Here is a 25,531-nt window from a genome sequence, read left to right as displayed (position 1 = left end):
GTTTCACATGGTATCAGAGAGGTTCATAACTCACAACCAGTTGATAAGTCCAAATGTAAGGCCAAAGGAGTAGTATTGGCTTTTGACTCGTCCAAAGACTTTTCTTGTAGAAATAGATAGATTTGGTGAACTCAGATGGTGTAAATAATTCATGATCATATTGGGTCCCACTCAAGGACATATATATATATATAGGTAATTGGGACTGTTGATCTACATTGGAGCCCACTAGATGTATGATCGTGATCATCTGATTTTAGACAACACGAACGGTGGAGATGAGCTGGCCACATTAGGGTTCTCTTAGGAAAAAAGAGAGTACGTGTTTTTGGGAAAGAAACTAATATTTAAAGCCCCTTGTTTTGATCGATGCACCCCTCTTTTTTTTTACTTTCCTCCGCCTCTCCCCCTTTCTCCTCTCTCACACCCTCTCTCGCCGGAAAAATCGACGGCAACAACCACCGCCGTTTCCCCCCGCCGGAATCCGAAGGTTCGTTCTTTCTCTCTCTCTCTCTCTCTTCTTTTCATCTATTCAAAGCTGAGCTTCTTCATTACGCCACAGATCGAGAAATTAGGGTTTCCCAAAACCCTAGTATCTGTTCTCTGTTTCTTTTCTTATTTACTTAGTTTGTTCTCTCTCTCTGTCTCACTACTTCAATCACTTTATTCCTCTCTTCAATCTCAGACAACTGAAAATTAGGTTTTGCTTTGATTTCAAAACCCTAATTTTTCAATCTCCGATTTTCTTTCTCCCTTTTACTTGCTTTCTATCGCATTTTCATCAAAAGAATGAGAAGAATGGAGAAAAGTTGTTCTCTCTTTTAGATGGAAAAAAAAGCATTTTTAGGTTTTCAGCAAAAATCTAAAACCCTATATCGGCATTTCTAGGGTTCAGATTACTTTTTGTCACCACTCTCGCTCTCTCTTATGTTTTTTTTCGTATATTTTTCTATTTTTCTTCTCTCTTGTAGTATTCTTTGTATTTTTCGTTATATTTGAAAATAGGGAATTGATATCTACACCCCTTATTTTGGTACTCACACCCCCCTCTTTGTCTTAAACCCCTTTCGTTAGCTTTACCAGCTTACTGGGAATGAAGAAAATTTTGGGCCGAGAACATCTCTTCCAAGGCGAGTTAAAAAGGAAGGTTTTGATATTTTTATACCCTTTGTTTTGATATTCGCACCCTTTTCTTTTCTTTAGTCATTTGCATTGACAGTTTCTCTGAATTTTGGAATCCTAACTACCAGTGAGAGAATTTCAAAGTCGGTACAAAAACAGGTGTGGGTATCAATTTCTTCAGGCTCTGTTTCTTTGGATAGTAAAATGGGAGTAAAACAAATTTTAAGCTCATTTTTAAGTGGAAAAATTGGGGGTAAATTTTGTTTTATGCCCATTTTACTTCTCGAGGAGCTCAAATAATGATTGAGAAATGGCTAAAATTAAGAAAGGGTGTCTTTATCAAAATGAAGGGGTGGAAATTAAGAAAGGGTGTCTTTATCAAAACAAGGGTGGAAATTAGCTAATTAACTACCGTTTTGAAACACCAAATTCAAAAAAATTCTGACGTTATGACTGAATCTCTCCTCATTTCAGAGGGAGATAGTGATTGAGAGAGCTTGATCAGCGATTTGATAAAGGGTGTCTTTATCAAAACATGAATATCGATGATGATCATTACACAATTCTGGGTCTTCCCTCTGGGGAAGAAGGTGCGAAGCTCACCACAAAAGAACTTGAGAAGGCGTACCGATTCCAAGCCATAAAATGCCATCCTGATAAGAATCGAAACGACCCTTTCGCGAAATCTGCCTTCCAAAAGCTGCAATCCTCATACGAAATCCTCAAAAATGAGGCGACCCGCAAAGCCTTCGATGATCTAATCCGTGCCAAACTCGACCGCCAACACCAAGAGAGTGAATTTGATTCTAAGCGTCGGAGAATGATGTCCGAGTTGGAAAAGAAAGAGCGTGCGAGAGAAAAAGCGCGGGAGGCAGAGGCGATGGCTGCGAAGAAGTTTCGAGAAGAAGTAGAGAGGATTCGAGCAATGCATGCCCATAAAATTGGGGAGCCCTCGATGGACATGGATACAACGGCGGAGGCAGAGGTGGAAATACCAATGTCGCCACCGCCACCACCAGGGCCGACACCGCCGCCTCCAGCGGAGAGTGTGGGTTTGTATAAGGAGAGGATATTGGAGGTTTCGTGGGAGAAGGATGGAGAGGATTACAGTGCAGATAGGTTGAAGGACTTGTTTTGGAGATTCGGAGGGGTCGAAGATATTGTCGTTAGGAGGGGGTCGAAGATGAGGAGGAATGCACTTGTCGTCATGGTGTCTAAAAATGCTGCAGTAAGTTTTTCCTTTTCGATTTGTTCAAGAATCATTTGTGGATGGTGATATGGTTAGGGTTTATAATTAATCTGTTATTTGTTCTTTTGTTAATCTGTATTTGAAAATTTGAAACAATTGTACTATTAGAGAATATCAGATCCATTTAGATCTGACCGTTGGATTGGGTGTGTGTTAGATTAGGCAGTTTGGATAGATTAGCAATTAAGCTAGATGTAGCAGGTAGGATTTCCATCTTTATCTTTTTCCTTGGTTATGTTTATCTCTTGCTATCTTTATCCCTCTGAGTGTTCTTTATAAACATTCATTAGTGCTAATTGTAATCCACGAAGATTTAGTGAAAAAACCCAAATTTATCAGGTACATATATGAAACTATGCTTTATAAAGGGTTTGCGATTTTGGAAAGTATAAATTAAGAAGCTTACTTGAGGGTATTCATCTACCCAACCTCCATCTGTGATTGGTGGAAAGAACACATAGAAAGCTGTCGTAGATTGTGTGGGTCTTGTAGCAAACTGTAGATAACATTTTGAACGACATCTCACATAGAAAGGTTACTTTGGGTGACCTTAATCAAAATTTCTTTCACCATAAAGAAAACCAAATGTTATCTTCTAAGCCTATCCTGCATTCTATATTCTCTGATCACCACAGGAGGGCCCCTTGGGATATTGAATGGCTCGTCCATTTTGATGCAGTTTAGAATTGGTGCAATCTTGACAAGGGCCTCAAAGGACCTCAGCGTTAGTGAGCCTTTAAAACAATTCTCTTATTAGGGAAACTGATTGTATTTACAGCCATAATGAACGTAAAATGGTGAAAGAGGGCCACCTTAACTTGATCTCATAAAGGGACCTCTGCAGGACCCATTCACCAAAATGGAGGTCTGATATGTGACATGCTAGCTAATCCACTTCATCTTTTTTCCAAATCCAAACCTTTTCAAGGAATTGTAGAAAAAACTGCCTTGTCATTTGGTCATACGTTTTCAAGAAGATCTTAGCTTCACTATTATCCCCTTGAGGCTTCCATCAAGATTTAGCAACTCAACAAATTATTGCTTGATGGCTTATAGATTTTAGTCAACTCGAGAATATTTTGAGCATTCAATCGAACTTCTATCTAAATTTTTTTATGAGGACACATTTTTCATTGAAGGACTGATGCAACACCACAAGTTCCTTCGCACTATTTCACACTGAATAATCAATTAATATTGAGTTCCATTGTCTCGTGCCTATATGTTGAACAGGAACAATTCGTAGTTCAATGATTAATTGATCTTAGCTCCACCGTGATCCTCCATCAAGGTTTAATAGCTCAACAAATTCTAGCTTGATTACTTCTAGAGTTGAGTCAACTTGAGAATATTTTGAGCATTCAATCGAACTTCTATCTAAATATCTTTATGAGGACACCTTTTTCTTGGAAAAACTGATGCAACCCCACAAGTTCCCTCACACATTTTCACACTAAATAATCAATTAATACTGTCTGAATCCCATTGGCACGTGCCTATATGTTGAACAAGCACAATTTGCAGTTCAATGATTAATTGTGTAGCTCACTTTTTGGAAGGCAAGTTGAATTGTCTTAGAAGTCAACGTGTTCACCGTCTCTCTTTTGGTCTTTTACCCAATGGGGGGGGTGCCACTGCTATATACGGGGCAAATGATTGAATGATCTGGCCTACACCAAATAGATGTTACTTTGTGGATTGCATGGTCCAAAAATCTCATTAATTGGATGTTGTTATCCATTCAATTAATGACCGATTTAGTGGAAAGTTGAAATGAAAGTGGTAAAGAGTCCTTTCCATTTCTTAAACGTTTGTTCTTTTGATGATAAGACATCAAATAGAGTGGGCCTTCCTATTCCTCTCTCAAAGAAACATCAATTTCCTGCATAACAGAGGAATCTTTCCTCTTAAATTCACATTTGGCTTTCCAAAGGACATAACTCGGGGCTCTAGCATCTTTTTTAGGCTCTTGAATACTCATTTTGTATAATTCTACAATTATTATTTTTATAAGTTTTGTGAAATCCCATCTTTTTCGGGCCTCAAGAAAGTGCTCGAAGCTTGGTGATAAGATTAAATTTCTCTTGGGGAAATGAAGTGGTGGTCAGCTGGTCTTGGTTTGCAAGGCTGTCGACTTATGGTGAAGTGATCATGAGTTATCACAAAGTAATTAGTTTACCAGGAGCTTATCACTGGTTATCGCTAGCCATTCATAGCTTGCTGCAGCTGATTCAACACTTTCCCGTCAACATGAAATGAAGGGACTAAAATGACCCACTATAAAGCATGACCATAGGGTTAGAAGTGGAAAGTCTTACATTGTGGAGGATGAGTAAAGGCACCACTTAAAGTGAACTATCTCATAAACAACACCATTCAGGAAAGGACAACTGTGTCCTTTTGAAACAAGGGACCATATGAAGCTAAGATTACCTTTCCAATAGTTTTGTAATTCAGCTTGAATTTGTAGGATGCAAGCATTGGGCTACTGTGAAAAGGTCTCTTTAAGAAGTTTCCAAAGTTTTCTAGTAGAAGTGATGTCAGGAACTTTGGTAAGAGCATCACAATATAAAACTACAGTTGATCAAGGCTAAAATAAGTTAATCTTTGATGTGTAAGGGCTGCTACTCTAGACTTTTCTCCCATTTAGGTTCTTTTTGCCATCTCCTTCTTTCCTCTAGTAAACATTGGGAGGAATAACCAATCCATCAAGGTGAGCAAGAATGCCCCTATTGTAGATACCTCATTTTGTTCTGTCTAACTCGACATTACTCAGTTGTAGTGTCTCCAATGATGAAGAGTTGCATAGCCTTCTCGTTGATGAGATTACCTTAGCAGTACTCAAATTTGTTTGATTTGAAAGATACTTTTCCAAAGGCTCATCTTTTAAGCTTTATTCCCTATTTCATTGACCCATGTTGAGTTTTGTCTTGTTTCTCACTCCATGTGGGTTTCTCCTTGTGGTAGTTACCTAATGTAATTAGGATTGTTATGGAGCATAGTACCTAGTTGGATTAGGATAGAAAGAGGAGAGCTAGTTACCTAATGTAATTAGGATTGTTTCGGAGCATAGTACCTAGTTGAATTAGGATAGAAAGAGGAGAGTTAGTCTATGGGTCTCCTAGTTAGACTAGAACTAGGTCTTGGGCTTGGAGAAATTCTGTATGCATTGGTGAGAGGGAGAATGTGAGAGAGAGAGAGAGAGAGAGAGAGAGAGATTTCTTCTTGGTTATTCTCTTGTGTGGAGAAATTGAGAGGGGGTCTTTTTTTCTCCTTGTTTTGGTGTATGGTCTTGGTTGAAGAAGACAAGGGAAAGGGTTGCGGTTTTGGGATGAATAAAACTATTGTAATATTGTTTTACGAAGATCATGATCTCACCTGGAATGGTATACCACTAATGCACTTATGGTGTTGGTTTCGATATTCATTACGGTGGCGAAAGAAACATAAACATTTATGTTGTTTCATGTCAGTTTCGGTAGAAATTTAAAACCATGTTCATCACTTGTTACAAAGATCCTCATTGAGTTGCATTTATTCGAGAAATTAATTGATGAAAGGCTGTACAGACATGTACTCATCATCCCATCCTTGATATTTGATCCAACAACAGCTCATTTTTTGATAAGCTGCTGTTGGATCAAATATCAAGGGTGGTCCTTCCATTTTACCACCTTTACGTGTTTGTACGCCCTTTCATAATATAATTTCTTGTATTTATTCTATCCTGTCAAAATATCATCCTATCAAAATATCATCATTTTGATTATCTCTACCACAGAAATAATTATGGTTAATTAGTGGCTTCCTTTTATTTTTGGTAGATAAACTAGTGGCTTCTTGTTTTCAATTGCCAATAATATGGTATAAAGGAAGGGCAATATATCTTAACTGCAAGTAGAACATTGGTGCTAAGCTATGATCTATCCTTAGAAGCAGGAACCTTCTCTCGGGGTGCCGCTCCCACTTCGGAACCTCGATTCGACGCTCCTTAGGAAGGAGCTTCCAGGGAGCGCGATCCCAGAGAGACGGGAACCACTCTAATGCGCTCCCAGCCTACTTCTATTACTCTATAAGTCCCACCATCGCCAACTTCCTTACATCAAACTCCTCCGACTCTTCAAAGCACTTCATTAGAGCAAGCACAAAGGCTTGTGCATCTTCAGAAGGCACGAGGAACGAGTGCACACAAATGAAGACGGTGAAGATTTTTAGAAATTAACTTTTAGATGTACTTAAATTTTGAAAGATACATATGAAAATGGCTAGAAACTATTATTTTTTTATGTACTTGAATTTTGAAAGATATATAAAGAAAATATTACATTCACGCTCCTATTTCGCTCCTAAACTTAGACTTTTCTAGACCCCATGCTTCCCCGCCCCCGCCCCACTTCGTGCTTCTAAGGATCTATCAACCACTGCCTTGTTTTGCTAACGACTACACTATTTATTTACATTTCTCTAATTAGGTGTTATAGACTGTATCAAAGAAGTGTTTAATGAAGTGAGGAATGCCATTATCAAAACAAGGGAGTGTGGATATCATTTTCCTTTTCTTTATTAGTAAAATCTTCAATTGGTCTTTGAATAAAATGCTTTGTTGCGTCTGTGAGCCAATCTAGTTCGTGAATATTTTTGCAAGCATTAATTTTGCACTCCATTTCTTTGTTAGAGGAACCTTAGGTTTTTCTCTGACGATTTACTTGATGAAACTGCTATATAGAAAACTTGGTTGGAGGTCTATGCTTTTCTGTCTTCACTCATTTAATGTTCTCCACTTTTAATTTCATTTGTTATGATTTCATGCATTGCTCAAAAAAGTTAAGTTACAATCCTGGTGATTCTGTCTGTTCTCATTATAATGGACTTTTTATTATGATATTGTTCACTAACGCATTTTAGGTAGACTTGTTTTTTGTACTAACACAGTGACATACTCGATACCCTTTAGGTTTGATTTGGAAACATGTCTATGCAACTATATTGTTTCAAGTTTTATTCTATAAATATCAGTACCACATTGGATTTTGAATTTTATTTTAATTTTTTGTTTTCCAAGTCTTTTGAAGACGGACACGTGGGAAGATTCATTTCGAGATGACGCTGATTTCCTGAATTTTCAGGAGGGAAATGATATCAGCACAACCATATTTTGATACTTTCAAAAACCATCTAGTCTTTAAGTATTTAAAGTGCTGTCAAGAGGTTATTTCATTTCCCAAAAAGCTCTCACGAGCCAATTAAAGAAGAAAAGACAGCTGGGTTTGTGCAAATATCAAAATATGGTTGTGCTGATAAACATTTCCCTTTTTGAAATCTTTTCATTGACGATGATTCCGTGACTTTCGCCTGCCGAGAAATGTGTTTTTGACTCGTTGATTCCAAAGATTTGCCTTTTGTCAATTGAGTTTTCACACTTGCTGGCAACTATGTGATGAACAACAATTTTAGGTGTCCTGACCTTAATGGGTCAAAAACCTGGCCTAGATGTGGAACTTTTCGACTTTGGTGAACTTCAAATGAGCTATTTGTCTCATTTGAAGTTGATTGAGATCAAGGCCCATTTTTCCAGCATTTTTTGCCTTGTGGTCTATATTGTTAATACAGAGCGGATCCAACACCACTGTAGTCTCTTCCTGAGTTGGTGACATAGAAGATGATCCCTTAAAGATTCTAATAGACTTCTGTTTTGAATTTCCTTGACGGGGCTACAAAAATCTTTAGTTCTTTTTGAAGCAAAGGATCAATTTTTCTCAATTGATTTGAACGAGTCCCAGTTCTCTAGATTTCCGTTGAGAGTTAGATATATACTGGAAAACAGGTTTCGTTCCCTCCCCTTCTAGTGGATTTACTTCTATTTTCTCTGATTTCTTAGGCTTAATGACAACATATCGAGAATTAGATGCCTCTTCGCTCTTCTTGATTGTATATTCATGAGAATCCTCTTGAAATATGTTGAATTTTCCATATTCGAACTTTCGAAGTAGTGAAAGTGTCTGCATTTACCCTTTTTGTCTTCCATCAAAAGAATATTTGAAGCATCGATGCAATACTTAGGAAACAACTCCATTATCGTGCATCCAAGGTCTCCCCAGTAAGGCTTTGTAAGATGTTTTAGCATCAATGGCATGGAAAAAGACCATAGTCTTATGTCAATCAAGCTGGAGATGTATTGTGCCAATAGCACTCTTACCATTTTGATTGAATCCTTATATAATAAGAGAACCAGGCGTGAGGTCATGAATTGCCAAGTCCAAGTAACTGAAGACTATCCAATGCGAAAGTTTGATCGCAGATCTGGAATATAGCATACATGTACAAAGATACTTCTTTACGTTGGAAGAATGTATTAATACTTCATATAAATAACTTATATCTTTTTGTTAGAAATGGAGATTAGGTTAATGAGATATGGAGAATCTCTAATAGGGAGCTCCTCATGTAAAGATGTATATGTAGGCCCATCTAGGGCAACATGTGTATGAAGACTACAATACCCTCTACACTACATATAATACCTAAATTGCCCTTACATGTTATTCAACACTCCCCCTCAAGGTGGAGTTTATATACTATGGAACTCCACCTTGCTACAAAGAAACTACAACAAACAACTAAAAATAAACATACAACAAAAAAGTACAATAATCTCATACACAACCAGCTTGGTACAACACTCCCCTCAAGCTGGTGTGGTGAATACATAATGCCAAACATAATGATGAAAGTAGCAATGGCCACAGTGAACACAACATCGAGATCAACGCCCATAAAAAAGGAGCAGCTCCCCCTAAATCAGCACACGGCTAATATCAAGATCAACGATCAAACAGAAGCGCTGCAGCAGAGAAACAACAACAAGCGTGAACAATATAAGCACGCCCAAGGCGCGCACTGCGAACAACGGCGAAGTAACACTGGCTGGTAGAGACATAGCTGAGTAGCACAATGCCAAGAGAAGAAGAAGAACCACCGGAGAGGTGATCGGAACCAACCAACGACGGGGGACACCGTCGTCTGGAGAGATAAGGTCGACGGCAGGACATCGTCCCCTAAAGATAACTAACTAACTATGGGGACACCATCGTCTGGAGACAAGGTTGATGGGGGACACCGTCACCTGAAGATAACCAACCAACGATGGGGACACTATCGTCTAGAGACAAGGTCAAGGACAGGACTTCGTCGCCTGAAGAGAACTAACCAACGATGGGAACACTATCGTCTGGAGATAAGGTTGACGGGGGACACCGTCGCACGAAGAACCAACCAATGATGGGGACATCATCGTCTGGAGACAAGGTCGACGACAGGACTTCGTCGCCTGAAGAGAACCAACCAACGATGGGGACACCATCATCTGGAGACAAGGTCGACAGGGGACACGGTCGCTTGAAGAGAACACCTACCTACGATGGCGAAAAGCACGTCGCCCGGGGCATGTAAAGCCGAAAGCAACGCTAACGTCTGGGCATATAGCCGAACAATAATGCATAAAACTACTCTAAGAACACGAAGAGGAAACAATGAACAATGCGAAGGGATAAATGACAATGCAAAGAAGAGACAAAACAATCATAAAAGGGTGAACAAACATCAGCTGGTGAAGGCAACAAGATATACGAGGTAGGACAACACCAACCAATCACCAACACTCCCCTCAGGCGAGATTTCATGAGCCCGGAGGCAACAACAATACAATAAACAAGAAGAAGACAACATCAGGGAAAAATAGAATGAGGACAACAAGAAAAGAACTGCATGACAATACTCCCCCTCAAGTTGAAGGCCAAATACCTTCAACTTACAAAGAAAGAAAGATTGTCAAGGCACCAAACCCCTCTTAGACATTTCATCAAACACTTGGGGTGCACCTTGGAGATGAAGACAAAGGCCATAGAGGCCAAAAAAATACAGAAAAGAGAAAATAAATGATTTGGAGTGGAGTTTTAGGAATGGAAAAGGATTTTGGGGAGTAGATCTACACAAACACAAGCCAAAAAATAAAGTAAAGAGAAAATAAAGAGATTTAGAGTTGAGATTTGGGGTTTGGAAAACGGTTTTGGGAGGAAGTTTTCTTCCCAAATGGGATGGTAGTGAGAAAGTATGAACAATAAGAGATTTGGGGTTGAGATTTGAGATTCAAAAGAGAAAGAAAGGGAGGAATAGATGGTAGAGGAGAACCCAAAATGGGAATGAGGGTTCATGGCAAAGGACATACGAGGTTTTTTTTTTTGTGGAGAGTTACGACAAACCCAAGAAAGGGATTTTTTTTGTGGAGAATTACGACAAACCCAAGAAAGGGTTTGCGTAAAAAGTAAAACAGAGAGATGGAGGGAGAGATTTTTGATGGAGAGAGAGAGAGAGAGATTTTGGTGGAGAGTTACGACAAACCCAAGAAAGGGTTTGCGCAAAAAGTAAAACAGAGAGATGGAGAGGTTTTCGATGGAGAGAGAGAGTGAGAGAGAGAGAGAGAGCTGATTTACGGAAAAAAAGGAAAACACAAAGACTGGGTTTGCGCAAATGCACAACCCACTGATTTTCGAGAGAGAAAGAGGAGGAAAATCTAGGGAGAGATTTTAGGGATATTATGGGTAGAAAAATCAAAGGAGAGATATTTTAGGGGTGAGAGAGGGAAAATACGGCAAACCCAAAATGGGTTTGCGTAAAACGTAAAAACAGAGATATGATAGAGGAATAAAAAACGAGAGAGAGAGAGAGAGATGAGGAAGGATATTGCGTGACTCTTCTTCTTCTATTCTTCCCTTAAGATCTTTAGCTCTGATACCATGTTAGAAATGGAGATTAGGTTAATGAGGAAGAAGAGAAGTGAAGATGATGGAGAGTCTCCACTAGGGGAGCTCCTCATACAAATGATATATATATATATATATATATATATATATATATATATATATGTTATTCAACACTTTAAAAAAAATTTAAGCATATTGAATTGTATGAATACTTTATAATAAGGAATGCATTTGTACTGTATATAAATATTATATATATGTGTGTATATTTTGAAAATTGACATATTTCATTAATTCTCAAAAAAGCATTCGGGACAAGGGTCCCAACCCGCGTTACAAGAGAGAAAACATGAATATTGGCACAGGTATACCTGTAACCAATAAGGTACACGAAGAACAGAAATCAAGATTATCCCTTTCCTCCCTCCTCTATCCTAACTTTCTGATAATATCCATTACGTATTTAGAGATATTTATCCCACAGCCTTTTCCAAACCCCATTTCCTTGGTTGGGTAATGATGAAGATTGCAAACCAGAGAGCCTCCATTTAGCGAGAGACCGTAATCTCTCAAGCTAACATGAGACTACCACTTTCCATTAGCACAACTAAAATCTTGAATTACCTCCTCAGAGAATGACCCTTTCAAGGATTCTTCCTAACACTTATCATACCTTCGACCTATGAGACTGACACCATCAGCACACATTTCCATATTCTTGTTTCCAACTGCCGATTTTCCTACAGCCCTTTTCTTCCCAACTTGTCTCTGTATAAATGTATAAGAAGATTGAACTCAGAAGACCTATGTACTACGCACAACTTACAATTTTTCCTTAACTGAAATCTTTGGAAGACAACCCAAACTCCCTAAAACCTATATCTCTTCACCTTTCAAAATGCGTCCTTTACTCCTGTAATCCAACTTTTGGCTCAACCTCTTTAACTCTTTCTATTGTAACATCTGCAGCTCTTGCTTGCATTGCCCGGAACATTTCTCTAGTCTTTTCTAAATTTTCCTGATAGAAAATCCCAAACACATCGCCCATTGCCAGGAAATCATTAAAGCCTTCCAATTCTGAGTGCCCAGGTTCTTCCTCAGCGTTCAATACCAAAACTCCATTTCCTTTATCTCGCCTACCTGGATTGCTAGGCTGCCCTAACTGCCCTGTTCCATCTCAGGGCTACCTGGCCCTAAAACCTGCACACCTACCTCCAGGGTTGCACGCTTAGACTCCAAATTTGCAATCGCCAAATGTTTTTCCTCCCATAAACGCCTTCGCATTCGCCTTTCTTTTTCTAGGAACTTGTTAAAGATGGGCAAGTTACGGAGGGGCGTATGAAGCTCCTCCTCACTATTCAGGGTGACTTGGGAAGGGGATACACCCGCGCTTTGGATTGCTGCCCGCTCTTTTAGCCATTGCTTCTTAAGGGGAGAGATTAACACCTCACTAGAGGTGGGGGATTCCTTCCTTGCCAATTTTTCATTAGACTTGAGAGTTTTGAAGAGATCCAGGTCTCCGTCCACCATGGCAGTTTCTCCCCTCCTTACGCTACTAGTGTCTTCAAAACATTCTTTTCCAGTCATATTCGAACCAGGTGAGGTTTGCAAGATTCTCAATTTGAAATCCAAGTAGAGACTTGGTTTGAAAACCTAGAGAGGGGGTGAATAGGATGTTTATAAAACTTTTGCCTTTTGAACATTTTTAGAATTTTTACAAGAGGATACTTTTTCACGGATGCCCTTACCACCGATCGAATAAAGAAGAAGAAGTATTAGCCACTTACTAGGCTTGATTACAAGTTGTAGCTCCAAGGATGCTCTCAAAGATAAACAAGTTTAAACCTAACCAATCTTAAGTGGATTTTTCCAAAGTCAAGGCACAATGAAGGATTGGTGAGAGATTAACCCAAAAATGATTCACAAATGGATTTCTAGGGTTTATTAGAGTTGGACAATGTTCCTCAAGTGTTTTGGACCCATTAGATGGGTATATATGGTGTCCCAACTCCATGTGACCGTTTGGTGAGTAAAACAGTCAAAACTGGGTCAAATAGTCAACTAGCCGTTGGACCACAACGGCTATATTTTTTTGAACAAAAACAGTTCTCGGAGTTCCGAGAATTCAAACAGAGCTTTTAATTTTAGAACCTGAATCATTTCTCGGAGCTCCGAGAATGTTCTCGGAGTTCCGAGCTCGAAGTTCCGAGACTGGATTTCCAGCAAACAGTGTCCCATTTGAAAAATTCATATCTCCTTCGTTTCTCATCGGATTTCGATGTTCTTATACTCTACGGATATGAGAAAAATGAGAGCTATCTGTTAAAAATATTTTCAAAAATATTTGAAAATGTTTTAAACAAGTTTTGATAGGTTTAGTTGCTGGTCCAGGTTGTTGCTTCGGAACTCTGTTTTGTTTATTCTTGTGCTGAATGTCATATGGGTCCCAACATGTTGGTAAACCACCATGGCCATTCACTTATCCATTTAAGTCCTTAAAGGGTGTGTTAGTCTCTTTGAAAAATATATTTTTAGGGGTTTAAACAATGTGCCTTGACAAGAGAAAATGCAAGAGAGATAGGAATACATTCTACCCTTTCTATCACTCTCTTGAACTCTTCTCTTGAGCTGTGATCTTCTATGGTTGAGCTTCCATGCTTGACTTCTTCAAGTTGTGGTACAAGCTCCTTGGTCCTCCAGCTTTGGCCTTCATGATCTTCTCTGTCTGTTTAATGCTTGATATGGATGATGTTGAGCTTCTCCTTGGTAGATCCTCTAAGGTGTGGTTTGTCCAAGAATGCTCTAGCTCCTTTATCCATTGGTTGGTTTATCTTCAAGCATAGGCCAACAAGGTGTGTGCTAGTATGATTTGACTTGTATAGGACCTGTCTAAAGCACAATACTTAAGGCAAATGATCAGTCCATAAACGACTAATCAATTTGTGCTTGTTAATCATCAAAACAAGATAATTGAATGAACCCATGGGGAACCCTTGGGCTTACAATCTCCCCCTTTTTTATGACGACAAACCAAATTGATTAGATGGGTGGGAGGAACCTCTTATGAGGATTAGATAAACAATTTAATCATTACTACTCCCCCTCAACATATGCATGAGTTATATTTAACAAGTTATAATACAAGAATGCATATGATAATGGATCTAATCAATTATACAAATTCTCCCCCTTTTGGCATTAGTAAAAAGGAAGGATTAAGCATTTAAGCACAATTACATAAAGCCTCAAGATGAGAATATAATACTCCCCCTAACTAAAGTATAGTTGCATGATAAGAGCATATCAACATAAGAAATGAATAAACTAAGAAATCAAGCCTATGTTGGAAAAACAAAGAGACATTCCAATTTTAGCACAAATTTTTAGGGTATATCTTAGTATATATATAAATCCAATATAAATTTACCCTATGACCCGTAATATAATAATAGATTAGCAAGTTAAAGCTTATATTTTACTTATCATGAAAAAAAAACAAGCAAGTGTATAGTTTAGCATGATAAGCCCCATTTTGTTTTTGAAATTCCTATTAGAATCTTATCATGAGGTGATGTGTAGTTATTCATCATGATAAGCAAGAATGTATATATTTTTCAAGTTAAAAACATTCTTTTAAATTGTCATGTATAAAAATGGGCATTTGATATGGTTAACTATTAGGATATATGGTATGACGGCTAGCTCTATCATGGACACAAGAATAGCCAAGTAGAAATACACATGATAAGCACTCAAATTCATAGAAACTAAGATTAGCAATTTTAGTTTACTCCTATGAATGTATATCTAGAAGGATATGCAATTTTTAGCACTATTAGTTGGGATATATTTGAATGGACAATGTGAGCATCTCACAATAATTCATGTGAATATAAAAATAGCAAAGATTAGCTCTCTCCCTTAGTATTTGTCATTGGCCTTAGATAACTTAAGATTTAAGGCATGACATGACATAATAGGCCAAAGATATGACAATGGAATACTTGGCCACAAAAACTTATTCTCGGAATAGATGACATCCTATTAGATCATCCAAGATAAGTCAACAAGCCTAGAAGAATATGTCACTAAGACGTAGGCTAGGGCTTCTTGTCTTAAACTCTAAAACACACATAAAAGCACAAGACAAGCCCGAACAACCCATGTGGAGCAATCATGCTCCAAATGAGTACTTATCATATGTGAGGTGATAACCACATTAGGAATCATATGATAAGTAACTAAGGACAAATTGACCTTTAAGCTCCCCCTTTGAAAATGAATCATGCAATGCATGAATCCAAATGGATGTCCTTGCATAGACTCCAAAAGTTTTTGGATATATTTTCCAAAAGATACCAAGTTAAACTCAGCCCTTGGGCTACAATGACACTTACTCTCCAAGTGTCGGTTTATCATGATAAAATGATAGCCATAGTCTAGCTCATCATGATAAACAAGCATAGCACAAAAGATTTTCAATCTTTGGCTCATGCTCCCCCTAAATGTGATTTAATATTTTTCAAATTCACGTTTTACTTCCCTAAGTATGTAATGTACATAACTAGCTAGGGAGATCACATATAAATGTATACCATCACATAAAAATGTGTGGGAGGCACATGTTCCCATCACAATTTAATGTATACAACCACCATAGTGAATTTCAATTTTACTCAAGTGAGTAACTGCTCAAATATGATTCTAGATTCCTATGATATTTTCACATCAAGTCATACATTGAATCTAGATTCATGTTTCAACTTCCCTACATATTATTTCATTTTGTGTTTCTAGGAAAAGATCCAAGGAAAATAGAGTTTAAAGAATAATATTTTGGCATATTCACAACTTTCACTCAAATACTATTTGATTGCCAAAAAATTTCCATTTAAGTTCAAGTCTTTAAACCTATGGGTTTCTTTTCTTTTGGTTTTGCTAGAATGATGTGATCAATTAACCTAACTCCTATCAACTGCCAAAAATGGTTCAAATTTTAAAGATGTACTTGAAGTTTTAATTTGAACACATGGGCAAGAGTTGTGGTTGAATATTCTATAAGAATCAATTATGGTTTTCACATTAAGTTCAAATGTGGCTTGTTATGTGGATGGATACTAAGTGCAATAAGATCTAAGTCATAGTGTGTGCACTTAGCCAAGTATCTATTCATACCAAAGAGGATATTGTACTTCTACTAGGCACAATGACATGGGATAACAAATTAGACAATCCTAGTGTTTCATGTCACATATGGTATGACTAGCCAATCATAGATACCTAAGGATCAAACATGATAAGTCTAGTGTATCTATATTTTATTTCTTTACAAAGATGTGATCATTAAGCACAACATGCATAGATGCATGTGAATAAAAGTAATCACATGATATCTATACAAACATATTCTCAAAAGATTCTCACATTGAAGCATAAAACAAATACTAGACATCAAAGGATATCTAGGGAACCTTTTCCAAAAGATATGACAATTGAGTACAAGATATCAAAGTCTTATAAAAATCAAGTTTCAAGCATAAAAACTTTGGATTTTTAAAAACTAATCATTTGAAGTACAAAATATGGATACATGGCATTCAAGCAAGACAAGTATATTGTATCCAAACAAATTTTCATATGATATAAAATTAAAGCACATCCCCTAATCTAAGATAAACACAATACAGATTATGTTGGGGGTTTTGGAACCCAAACCATCTTGGTTCCAAGCAAGTTTGTCCTAGGTGATAACTCCTTTTTAACTCAAACAAACTTACTACTTTTTACAAGTTTAAATGTACACTTAAACTTGTAATGTCCAAATCTACCACAATAGTCACAAGATACATAAGAGTAGGTAGATGGACGGGATGAACATGATGAATTACAAGAGTGATCATGATGGTAATTGAATTTTACATTCTCTTGTAACTTATGATTTTCCAACCTTAATGTTTCATTCTTGATGTTTAAGTCATTGATTTCCGTTTTAAAATTTATTAATTTAAGAGATGAAAGCATTTTGATTTTCTCTTCTTCTTCTTTAAGGAGTTGATTTTCCTCTTTTAGTGAAGAAATGGTATCACTTAGTTCAATAAAATCTTTTTTTAAAATTTCATTTTCTTCACTAAGATGTGCATGATCTATTTCTAGTGACCTAAACTCCTTGTGAATACTAGCTAAATTGTTTTTCAAGTTTAAATTCTTAGCTAATTGATCCTCAAGTTTCTTATGTAATTCTTGGACATTTTCAACAAGTTCTTCAAATGTGAATTCGGCATTATCCAAGGGGTCTTCATTAGATAATCCCATTAAGCACATGTTTTGATTTTGAAGATTTTCAATAGAGTCCAAAATATTTTTAGAATTTTTACAAGAGGATACTTTTTCTTAAATGTTAGGTGGTAATACACAACATATTGCAATTAAGGCTTTTGTATTTAGTAAAGATAATTTTTTATCATAATCATTTAATCTTTTAGATTTAACTTTTAAAACAAAACCATTTTCAATTATCTTTACCATATCTTTATCTAGACCTTTTAAATATGTCTTCAAATAGATCAACCATGATCCATAATCCGAACCATCCAAAATAGGTAGTCTAGATCCTATCTTTTATAGTTGTCAAAAATTAGATCGTTTAACTCTTAACCGGTTAGGGTCTTAATCAAGGGCCCAAGCTCTGATACCAATTGAAATCCAAGTAGAGACTTGGTTTGGAAACCTAGAGGGGGGTGAATAGGATGTTTATAAAACTTTTGCCTTTTGAAAACTTTTCCTAAGATTTCACCCAAGACTTATCCCTTGGTTAATTAAGTTGAATTAGTTAAGCTTAACCAATTTTCACAAATGTATATAAGCTTTAAAACCCTTGTTTAAACAACCAACTTAACTAGGAGATTTAGTGGGATAATTAGTAATGTAAAGATATTCACGTTGGATGGCAATACTAACTCACTCAATTTTAAATAATAAGACAAGCACAAATAAGAGAGTGAGAGAGGGAGTGAGAAATCGAGAAATACCAACGCAAGCGACACAAGGGATTTATAGTGGTTCGGGCAACGGCCTACTCCACTCTACTCAAGGTCGCACTTGAGGATTTTCACTATTGAGACCTCCACGACGCCCAGCTCCAAGGCTTTTACACTCCAAGGGAATTAAATGAGGATGCCCTTCCACCTTTACAATGACTCTCCTTCTCCGCCGAGTTCTAAGCGCTTCACCCAAGGGAATTAAAAATAACGGATGCCCTTACCACCGATCGAATAAAGAAGAAGTATTAGCCTCTTACTAGGCTTGATTACAAGTTGTAGCTTCAAGGATGCTCTCAAAGATAAACAAGTTTAAACCTAACCAATCTCAAGTGGATTTTTCCAAAGTCAAGGCACAATGAAGGATTGGTGAGAGATTAACCCAAAAATGATTCACAAATGGATTTCTAGGGTTTATTAGAGTTGGACAATGTTCCTCAAGTGTTTTGGACCCATTAGATGGGTATATATGGTGTCCCAACTCCATGTGACCGTTTGGGGGGTAAAACAGTCAAAACTGGGTCAAAAAGGCAACTAGCCGTTGGACCACAACGGCTATATTTTTTTGAACAAAAACAGTTCTCGGAGTTCCGAGCAAATTCTCGGAGTTCCGAGAATTCAAACAGAGCTTTTAATTTTAGAACATGGATCATTTCTCGGAGCTCCGAGAATGTTCTCAGAGTTCCGAGACTAGATTTCCAGCAAACAGTGTCCCATTTGAAAAATTCATATCTCATTCGTTTCTCATCGGATTTCGATGTTCTTATACTCTACGGATATGAGAAAAATGAGAGCTATCTGTTAAAAATATTTTCAAAAATATTTGAAAATGTTTTAAACAAGTTTTGATAAGATTTAGTTGCTGGTCCAGGTTGTTGCTTCGGAACTCTGTTTTGTTCATTGGTTGAGCTTCCATGCTTGACATCTTCAAGTTGTGGTACAAGCTCCTTGGTCCTCCAGCTTTGGCCTTCATGATCTTCTCTGTCTGTTCAATGCTTGATATGGATGATGTTGAGCTTCTCCTTGGTAGATCCTCTAAGGTGTGGTTTGTCCAAGAATGCTCTAGCTCCTTTATCCATTGGTTGGTTTATCTTCAAGCATAGGCCAACAAGGTGTGTGCTAGTATGATTTGACTTGTATAGGACCTGTCTAAAGCACAATACTTAAGGCAAACGATCAGTCCATAAACGACTAATCAATTTGTGTTTGTTAATCATCAAAACAAGATGATTGAATGAACCCATGGGGAATCCTTGGGCTGACACAATTCATGTAGACTTTCTGAATGAGGCTTTTTCTTCCTAATCCCCTTTTTAAGATAAGCACATTTAATTTTCCTGCCCAAAGTTGAAAGGCCGCCACGGGTGGCCAAGAGGTGAGCATTTGATACGGGGCCTCTTTTGAAGGTTACATTTACGTGCACGTGTGGTCTTCACATCAGGGCTCAAATTCGCTCTAAAAAATCTGTTTTTTATTTATTTTTGGGCCTTCCGTTCCTCGGCCGATTTTAAGCTTAGAAAATCCACAAGATCCTTTCTAACCGCCTTGCCTTTTGTGCCACGTGGCACAGCCCTATCTGACTTGGTAGCAATTGGCAGAGTCACGGGTCCCCTCAACTGAGCCTTCCTACTCCCTGACAAGACAGTGACATATTCATACAATATATTTTGAAAAAATGTATTGTATGAATACTTTATAATAAGGAATGTCTTAATACTTTATATAAATATTTTATATATGTCGAAAAAATGTACACACATTGTATTGTATGAATATTTTATATTTTTCAAAAAGAAAAAAAATTATGAGGCATTTTATAAAGACAAGTAAATATTAACTTTAGATTTTCTACACGACTGTGGTATTGGCACCTATTAGTTATCTGAAGTTCTTAAAAATTGGTTCCTATTACAAATAGAAAAATGCAGAATGCATCATTTATCAACTTAGTACTTGTTTATATGTTTATTTCTTTAGTTTTATCTTCTAGGTATTCAACATTCATGCTGCCTAGTAAACATTTAATTGAATACTCATTTATAGCTTTTATTTTGCCAGATTGCTGCTTCGCAAGGTGCATGGGGGAGTCTACCAAACCCACTGGATGTTTTTCTTCTTCATCCACCAATTACAATGGAAGCTCAAAGTTTCGATCAAAACAAAATGCTTCCACCACCAATAAGGCGCTTTCAAAGCCGTGAAGAGCTCCTTGAGCATGTTCGTGGCTTCGCAAAGACACAGGGCTATATAATAACTATTAAGAGGTCAGAGAAAGAGAAGAAAGTTACCCTCGGCTGTGATAGAGGAGGTAGTTATCGGAAGATCCCCAAGGTGCCTGATAATCTTCAACGGAAAAAAGCATCCTCTCGTGTTACAAACTGCCCTTTTAAAATGGAGGGTAGAAGGATGATCAATGGTTCATGGATACTCAAGATAAGAAATAGGGAGCACAATCATGAAGCTTTAAAAGATATCTCTGAACACCCCTTTAATCGTCGCTTTTCAGAGGAAGAGGTCTTGCAAATTAAAGAAATGATCGCCGCTGGTTTGCAACCACGTCAAATGCTTTCTACTCTTAGCCAAAGTAATCCGAAAGTTTCATCAAGGGATGTTTACAACATCAAAAGCAAGATTCGTCTAGAGAACCTATCGGGTCGTACCCCAATACAAGCTTTATTAGATGAACTTTCTAATGGTGGTTTCCAATGCAACCTCAAATATGATGGAGAAGGTCGTTTGACACATCTTTTCTTTGCCCACCCAATTTCGATAGCAATGAGTAGGAGCTACTCAAATGTCTTTCTAATGGATTGCACATGTAAGACCAATAGATACAAGAGGACATTACTTGATGTTGTGGGGATAACAAGCTTTAACACTTCTTTCTATTCATGCTTTGCCCTGTTGGGGAAAGAGGAAGAAGAAGATTACATATGGGCTTTGGAAATGTTAGATGCTATGTTGGGTACGGATTCTCGACCTGCGGTAATTATATCTGACAAGGAGATAGCCTTAATGAGAGCTATACAAGTAGTCTTTCCAGGAGCCGTGAATCTTTTGTGTATATGGCATATTGAGAAAAGTATCTGGAAAAATTGTAGGCCTCATTTTAAGATTGGTGACAGTTGGGATAGATTCTTATCTACTTGGAATACTTTGATAAATTCTTCAACTGAAATAGCATTTTATGAGGCTTGGGAAGGATTCCAAGGCGAGTTTAATGAGGAGGTGGTCGCCCTTGATTTCATTGCAAATGCATTGGTTCCTTTCAAAGAACTCTTTGTAAAGACATGGACAGATAGGCATCTTCACTTCGGGAATCGTATTTCTTCTAATGCACAAGGTGCACATTCGAATCTTAAGAAGTATTTGAAAGTCTCAACTAGTGACATCCAAATGGTTAGAAACAAAATATGCCTCACCATTGAAAACCAACTTCATAAAATCCTAACCCACCTTTCAACAGAAAAAAATCAGGTTCCTCCTAAGTTCTGCATTGCGTTTTTTGATGAACTTGTTGGTCATGTATCGGTTTTTGCATTAAGACAGCTTTTTAAGCAATATCGCTTGGCTACTTGTAACCCGACTTTGTCTATATGTATGAATCAATTCACGGCGACCATGGGTCTCCCTTGTGCACACAAGATGAGATATCGGATGGGTGAAAGTGAAGTATTGCATCTAAGTGATATTCACTCACAATGGCGAATAGATGGTCGGACATTTGACCAAATTGATTTTGGGGTAAGTATTCAAGAAGATCAAATGAAAGAGATGCCTATGCTTGATAAGCCTGATATTCAAACCCCTACTGGACCTCCACAAACATCAAAGAATCCTAAGAAAATGAGCATAACTCCAAGAAATCCTTCGACACTCGAGATTGGGCAAAGGCTAAGAAAGTGTGGTTTATGCAAAGGCACTGGCCACAACAGTCGGACATGTCAGCAGAAAGCTGAGGCTACCACGTCAATGTCTGATTTTCCTTCACTTATCCATATTGGAGGTGGAAACACAGTAGGCATGCAGAACTTGAACACACTATATGATGGAACCAATAGCTTCATTTGTGATTAGCAACAGGTTTTGCCTTGCTTGTATGATCAAACTATCCAAGTCAGGTATTTTTCCTTTGCCACGCTGTTAGAGATCATATCTTTCTGTTGATATCATACTCTAGAGGAATGCTAGACTCACAGGAGCCCTTGCAAAAAAAGGGTACAAGGGCTCTCCCATCGGTCAGTTTCCATTTATGATGGCACAGAAAACTACAATCATAACTGTCATAAATGAAAATTGACCAATGGGAGAGCCCTTGTACCTTTTTTTTTTTTCAAGGACTCCTGTGAATTTGGCATTCCTCCATACTCTATTATCTCTTTTGAGGTTCTTTTATTTCTATCTTACACACCAAAAATTATTATATTTGTACTGAGCTAATTACTGCTAATTTAGAAGGTATGTTATGTATATGGGTTCTTGTGCATTTATAGTTTCTTGTGTAGATCGAGGGTGAAATGGGGTTATTTATGTACACATACCTTTCTTTTATAGTGTCTTTGGTAACGGTGCGAGTAGGATAATTGGATCCACTGTTAAAGGTTAGCAGCCACTGTCAGGACCTTGCAGGGGGCTTATATTTTTCCTTTTCTAAAGAGAGTCACTTTGTGTTTTTGTTTCATTGTTTGATTGCTTGGATCTTACTTCCAGAATTTGATGCATGCACTTTGAATAAAATTTATGTTGCCTCTCAAAAATGGAAAACTGATGGATGCAGCAATTAATGAACTGAAAGAGAGATTTTGCAGTAAAATTCAACCTTTTGCCAATAAGAATTTTGTGGAGTGTAAATGAATATGCATTATAAAGATGAAGCATGGCTGGCATGATTTCTGTTCCACAAATTGAGAATGTACTTGCAACAACCTTCGTATATTTGTATCTTATGTACTATCTTAATTCTCCGTGAAAGGAAATTACTACGTCAAAGGTTGTTTAGTGGCTCTTGGTCATAAGCCAGCTATTTTGTGTGGTTAAATAAGCAAAAATAAATAAAAATCATGCAATTAATTGTATCTGATTTATGGCCATGAAGATTTTGAGGTTTATATTCTTGATTAGCATACTTTCCATTTTTTCCTCAAATATCATTGCCATATTGTGTTGTTAATTTCTTATTGTTTATCATCTTATTCAGCAGGCTGCAGCCACATTGTGTTATTATTTCTTATGTCGTATCTTATTCAGCCGGCTTTGAAACCATACAAAAGCATCAAGGAAGGTGGCTGTGGAATGCCCGCAGTGGGCCATGTTATGTCTATCCTAGTTCATAAGTAAAGAGGTATAATGGCATCTACTATATGTTTCTACTGCCCCACATCATTTTCATCATCGATCTTATTCGTCCTTTTTGCCTACGTAAGGAAGGTTTATGGAGTATCGAAAATGTTGGGCTTCTTGGGAGATGGGATCAAACCCAAGAAAACAAAATGAGGTCATGGGTGGTCTTGCGAGGGATATTTCATTATAGTAGTTGGATGTATATATTCCGTTGGGTGTATGTTTTAGCACTGTCTTGATTATATACCATTGTGAACAAGTTCATTGTAATGGGGACTCTTTGTACTTGTAGGTGGGCTTGCAAACCAATCACAACATTTACCTCTATTGTACATAAGCAGGTGTCTTGAAAGAGAGATGTTTCAGTGAGACTGTCCTCTTTGTATTTCAATGATCCATTTATATGTTTAGATTTGAAGGGTTGCTGTTCTTTTGCCAATATTTGCCTGTGAGCTGAGATGCAAAGCCATTAGAAGTTTAAAAATGGAAAGAGAGGCAGTGAATGGTTTATAAATGAAGGGGATGTAATTGGAGCTGAGAATAACACCCTCTTGATTTGGTTATTTTCCACCCCGTCATTTTGGTATCTTCAATCAGCTATCGTAGCCTGTTTGAAATTCAGAATAAGACATTGAAAAGAGTTCAGACCTCTTGGATGGTCTCAACAGTTGAACTGAATCACCTCTTATTAAAACATGCATTCCATTTCTCATGTTTTCTTTGCAGTTTAAGAATGAGCTTCTTCTCTGATGCATATGACCCAAGGTTTGAATTTCCTGATAATCGCCCATATCGGACCTCCAATACCGATATACTGGGAAAATTCCTCAATAAATTGGCATTTCGGAGGGGGGCGATATATTGTGGTATTTAAAACCATTCTGTTGCTCTTTGAAAGGAATGGAATTTTGCAGACCAGATGCTAACTCAGAAAGAAAGGTTGAATCATTTAAGAGAGTATGATTCATTGGGTATTGTTAGGGGTAAAATCTGTCCATTCAATGGGAGCTAGACACATGCACCTAGCATAATTAAGCAACCGAACTGAAATATCTCATGAGATTTACAAATTATAATGAGAACTGACATAATTCATCAAATTGCATTTAATTAAAAAATAGGGCTCATGTACAAAATTTTGCATTTAATTTAAAAAATGCAAGTCTATTAGAATTTTTCCATTATTTGGAGAATTTTGTAACTATGTTTTTTTTTTTTTTAAAGTGAAATTATCTTCAAAATATAAGAGTATTTCCATTCAAAAGATGGCATTCAACGACAGTGAATGTCATCTCTGATTATCTCATTGGTAATAAAATTAGTAGTACCTAGTGACAATTTCTAATAAATATTGATTATATCATTTGAATGCGATGTTTCACTTTAATTGATCATGGGTATTTCATAAGAGAACAATTTATGGAGCTCTTTCCTTGTAATATTAAGGGGTCGTTTGGATAAGCTGATTTTAGAATCCTGGATTTTTTTAAAAATTGTAAGTGGGAGACGAAAAAAGAAGGAGATCGTCCGCTTCGCTTTTCTTTAGAATCTTGGATTTTAAGTAAGAAATCCAGGTTTTAGAAATCCCTCCCCCTTACTGAGATTTCTAAAACCAGGTAATACGGCATGATCTCCTGCTCTTTGCTGACGGAAAGAAGGGCGAGAAATCAGTAAACGACAGCCGGTCTCCTTCTCTTATTTTCCTCCTACGATTTTTGACAGAAATCCAGGATTCTAAAACCCGGGTAACCGTAACCAAACGGCCCCTATGTTTTTTTACTATTCACTTCATGGTCACTCACTTTGGTTTGGTCTTATGTGAAATGTACATTGGCATTTCTTGATAGTAGAATACAACATTATTAATCAAACAATGTACAAAACTGATTCCCAAATAGCACAATGCTAACCAAACGGCAAATTGAAATAATTCCAAATTAGAAAACAATGTCAATTGTCAACAAACAAAAGATAAAACCAACCCAGTAATCTATCCATGACAACATCAGTTGGGGATAAGAGCT

At 37.3% G+C, this 25,531-nt stretch overlaps 1 protein-coding gene across 2 annotated transcripts; it reads left to right on the top strand.

The window, feature by feature from the left end:
* The first annotated feature begins 324 nt into the window (after positions 1-324).
* LOC143854501 (uncharacterized) lies at positions 325-23,936 on the top strand. Of its 2 annotated transcripts, none has more exons than XM_077364500.1 (4): positions 325-490; positions 1,597-2,350; positions 20,226-22,288; positions 23,368-23,936. In XM_077364500.1, the coding sequence occupies exons 2-3, from the start codon at positions 1,658-1,660 to the stop codon at positions 22,242-22,244; spliced, it is 2,712 nt and encodes a 903-aa protein (XP_077220615.1). In that variant the 5' UTR covers positions 325-490; positions 1,597-1,657; the 3' UTR covers positions 22,245-22,288; positions 23,368-23,936. The 2 variants fall into 2 exon arrangements, with proteins under 2 accessions (XP_077220615.1, XP_077220614.1); XM_077364499.1 differs by having other exon boundaries at positions 23,365-23,936.
* The last annotated feature ends 1,595 nt before the right edge of the window (positions 23,937-25,531 follow it).

The sequence above is a fragment of the Tasmannia lanceolata genome, unplaced genomic scaffold, assembly GCF_043159265.1.
Source record: "Tasmannia lanceolata isolate RefF3 unplaced genomic scaffold, GAP_Taslan_0.1 ptg000020l, whole genome shotgun sequence".
NCBI lineage: Eukaryota > Viridiplantae > Streptophyta > Magnoliopsida > Canellales > Winteraceae > Tasmannia > Tasmannia lanceolata.
Note: the sequence above shows the minus strand (reverse complement) of the source record. Positions and strands in the feature narration are given on the sequence as shown.

Bases quoted from the DNA above. Each gene is read 5' to 3' on its own strand.
- LOC143854501 (XM_077364500.1), top strand. From the start codon at position 1,658: ATGAATATCGATGATGATCATTACACAATTCTGGGTCTTCCCTCTGGG. The intron at 2,351-20,225 runs GTAAGTTTTTCC...TTATTTTGCCAG, and splicing joins TGGTGTCTAAAAATGCTGCA to ATTGCTGCTTCGCAAGGTGC.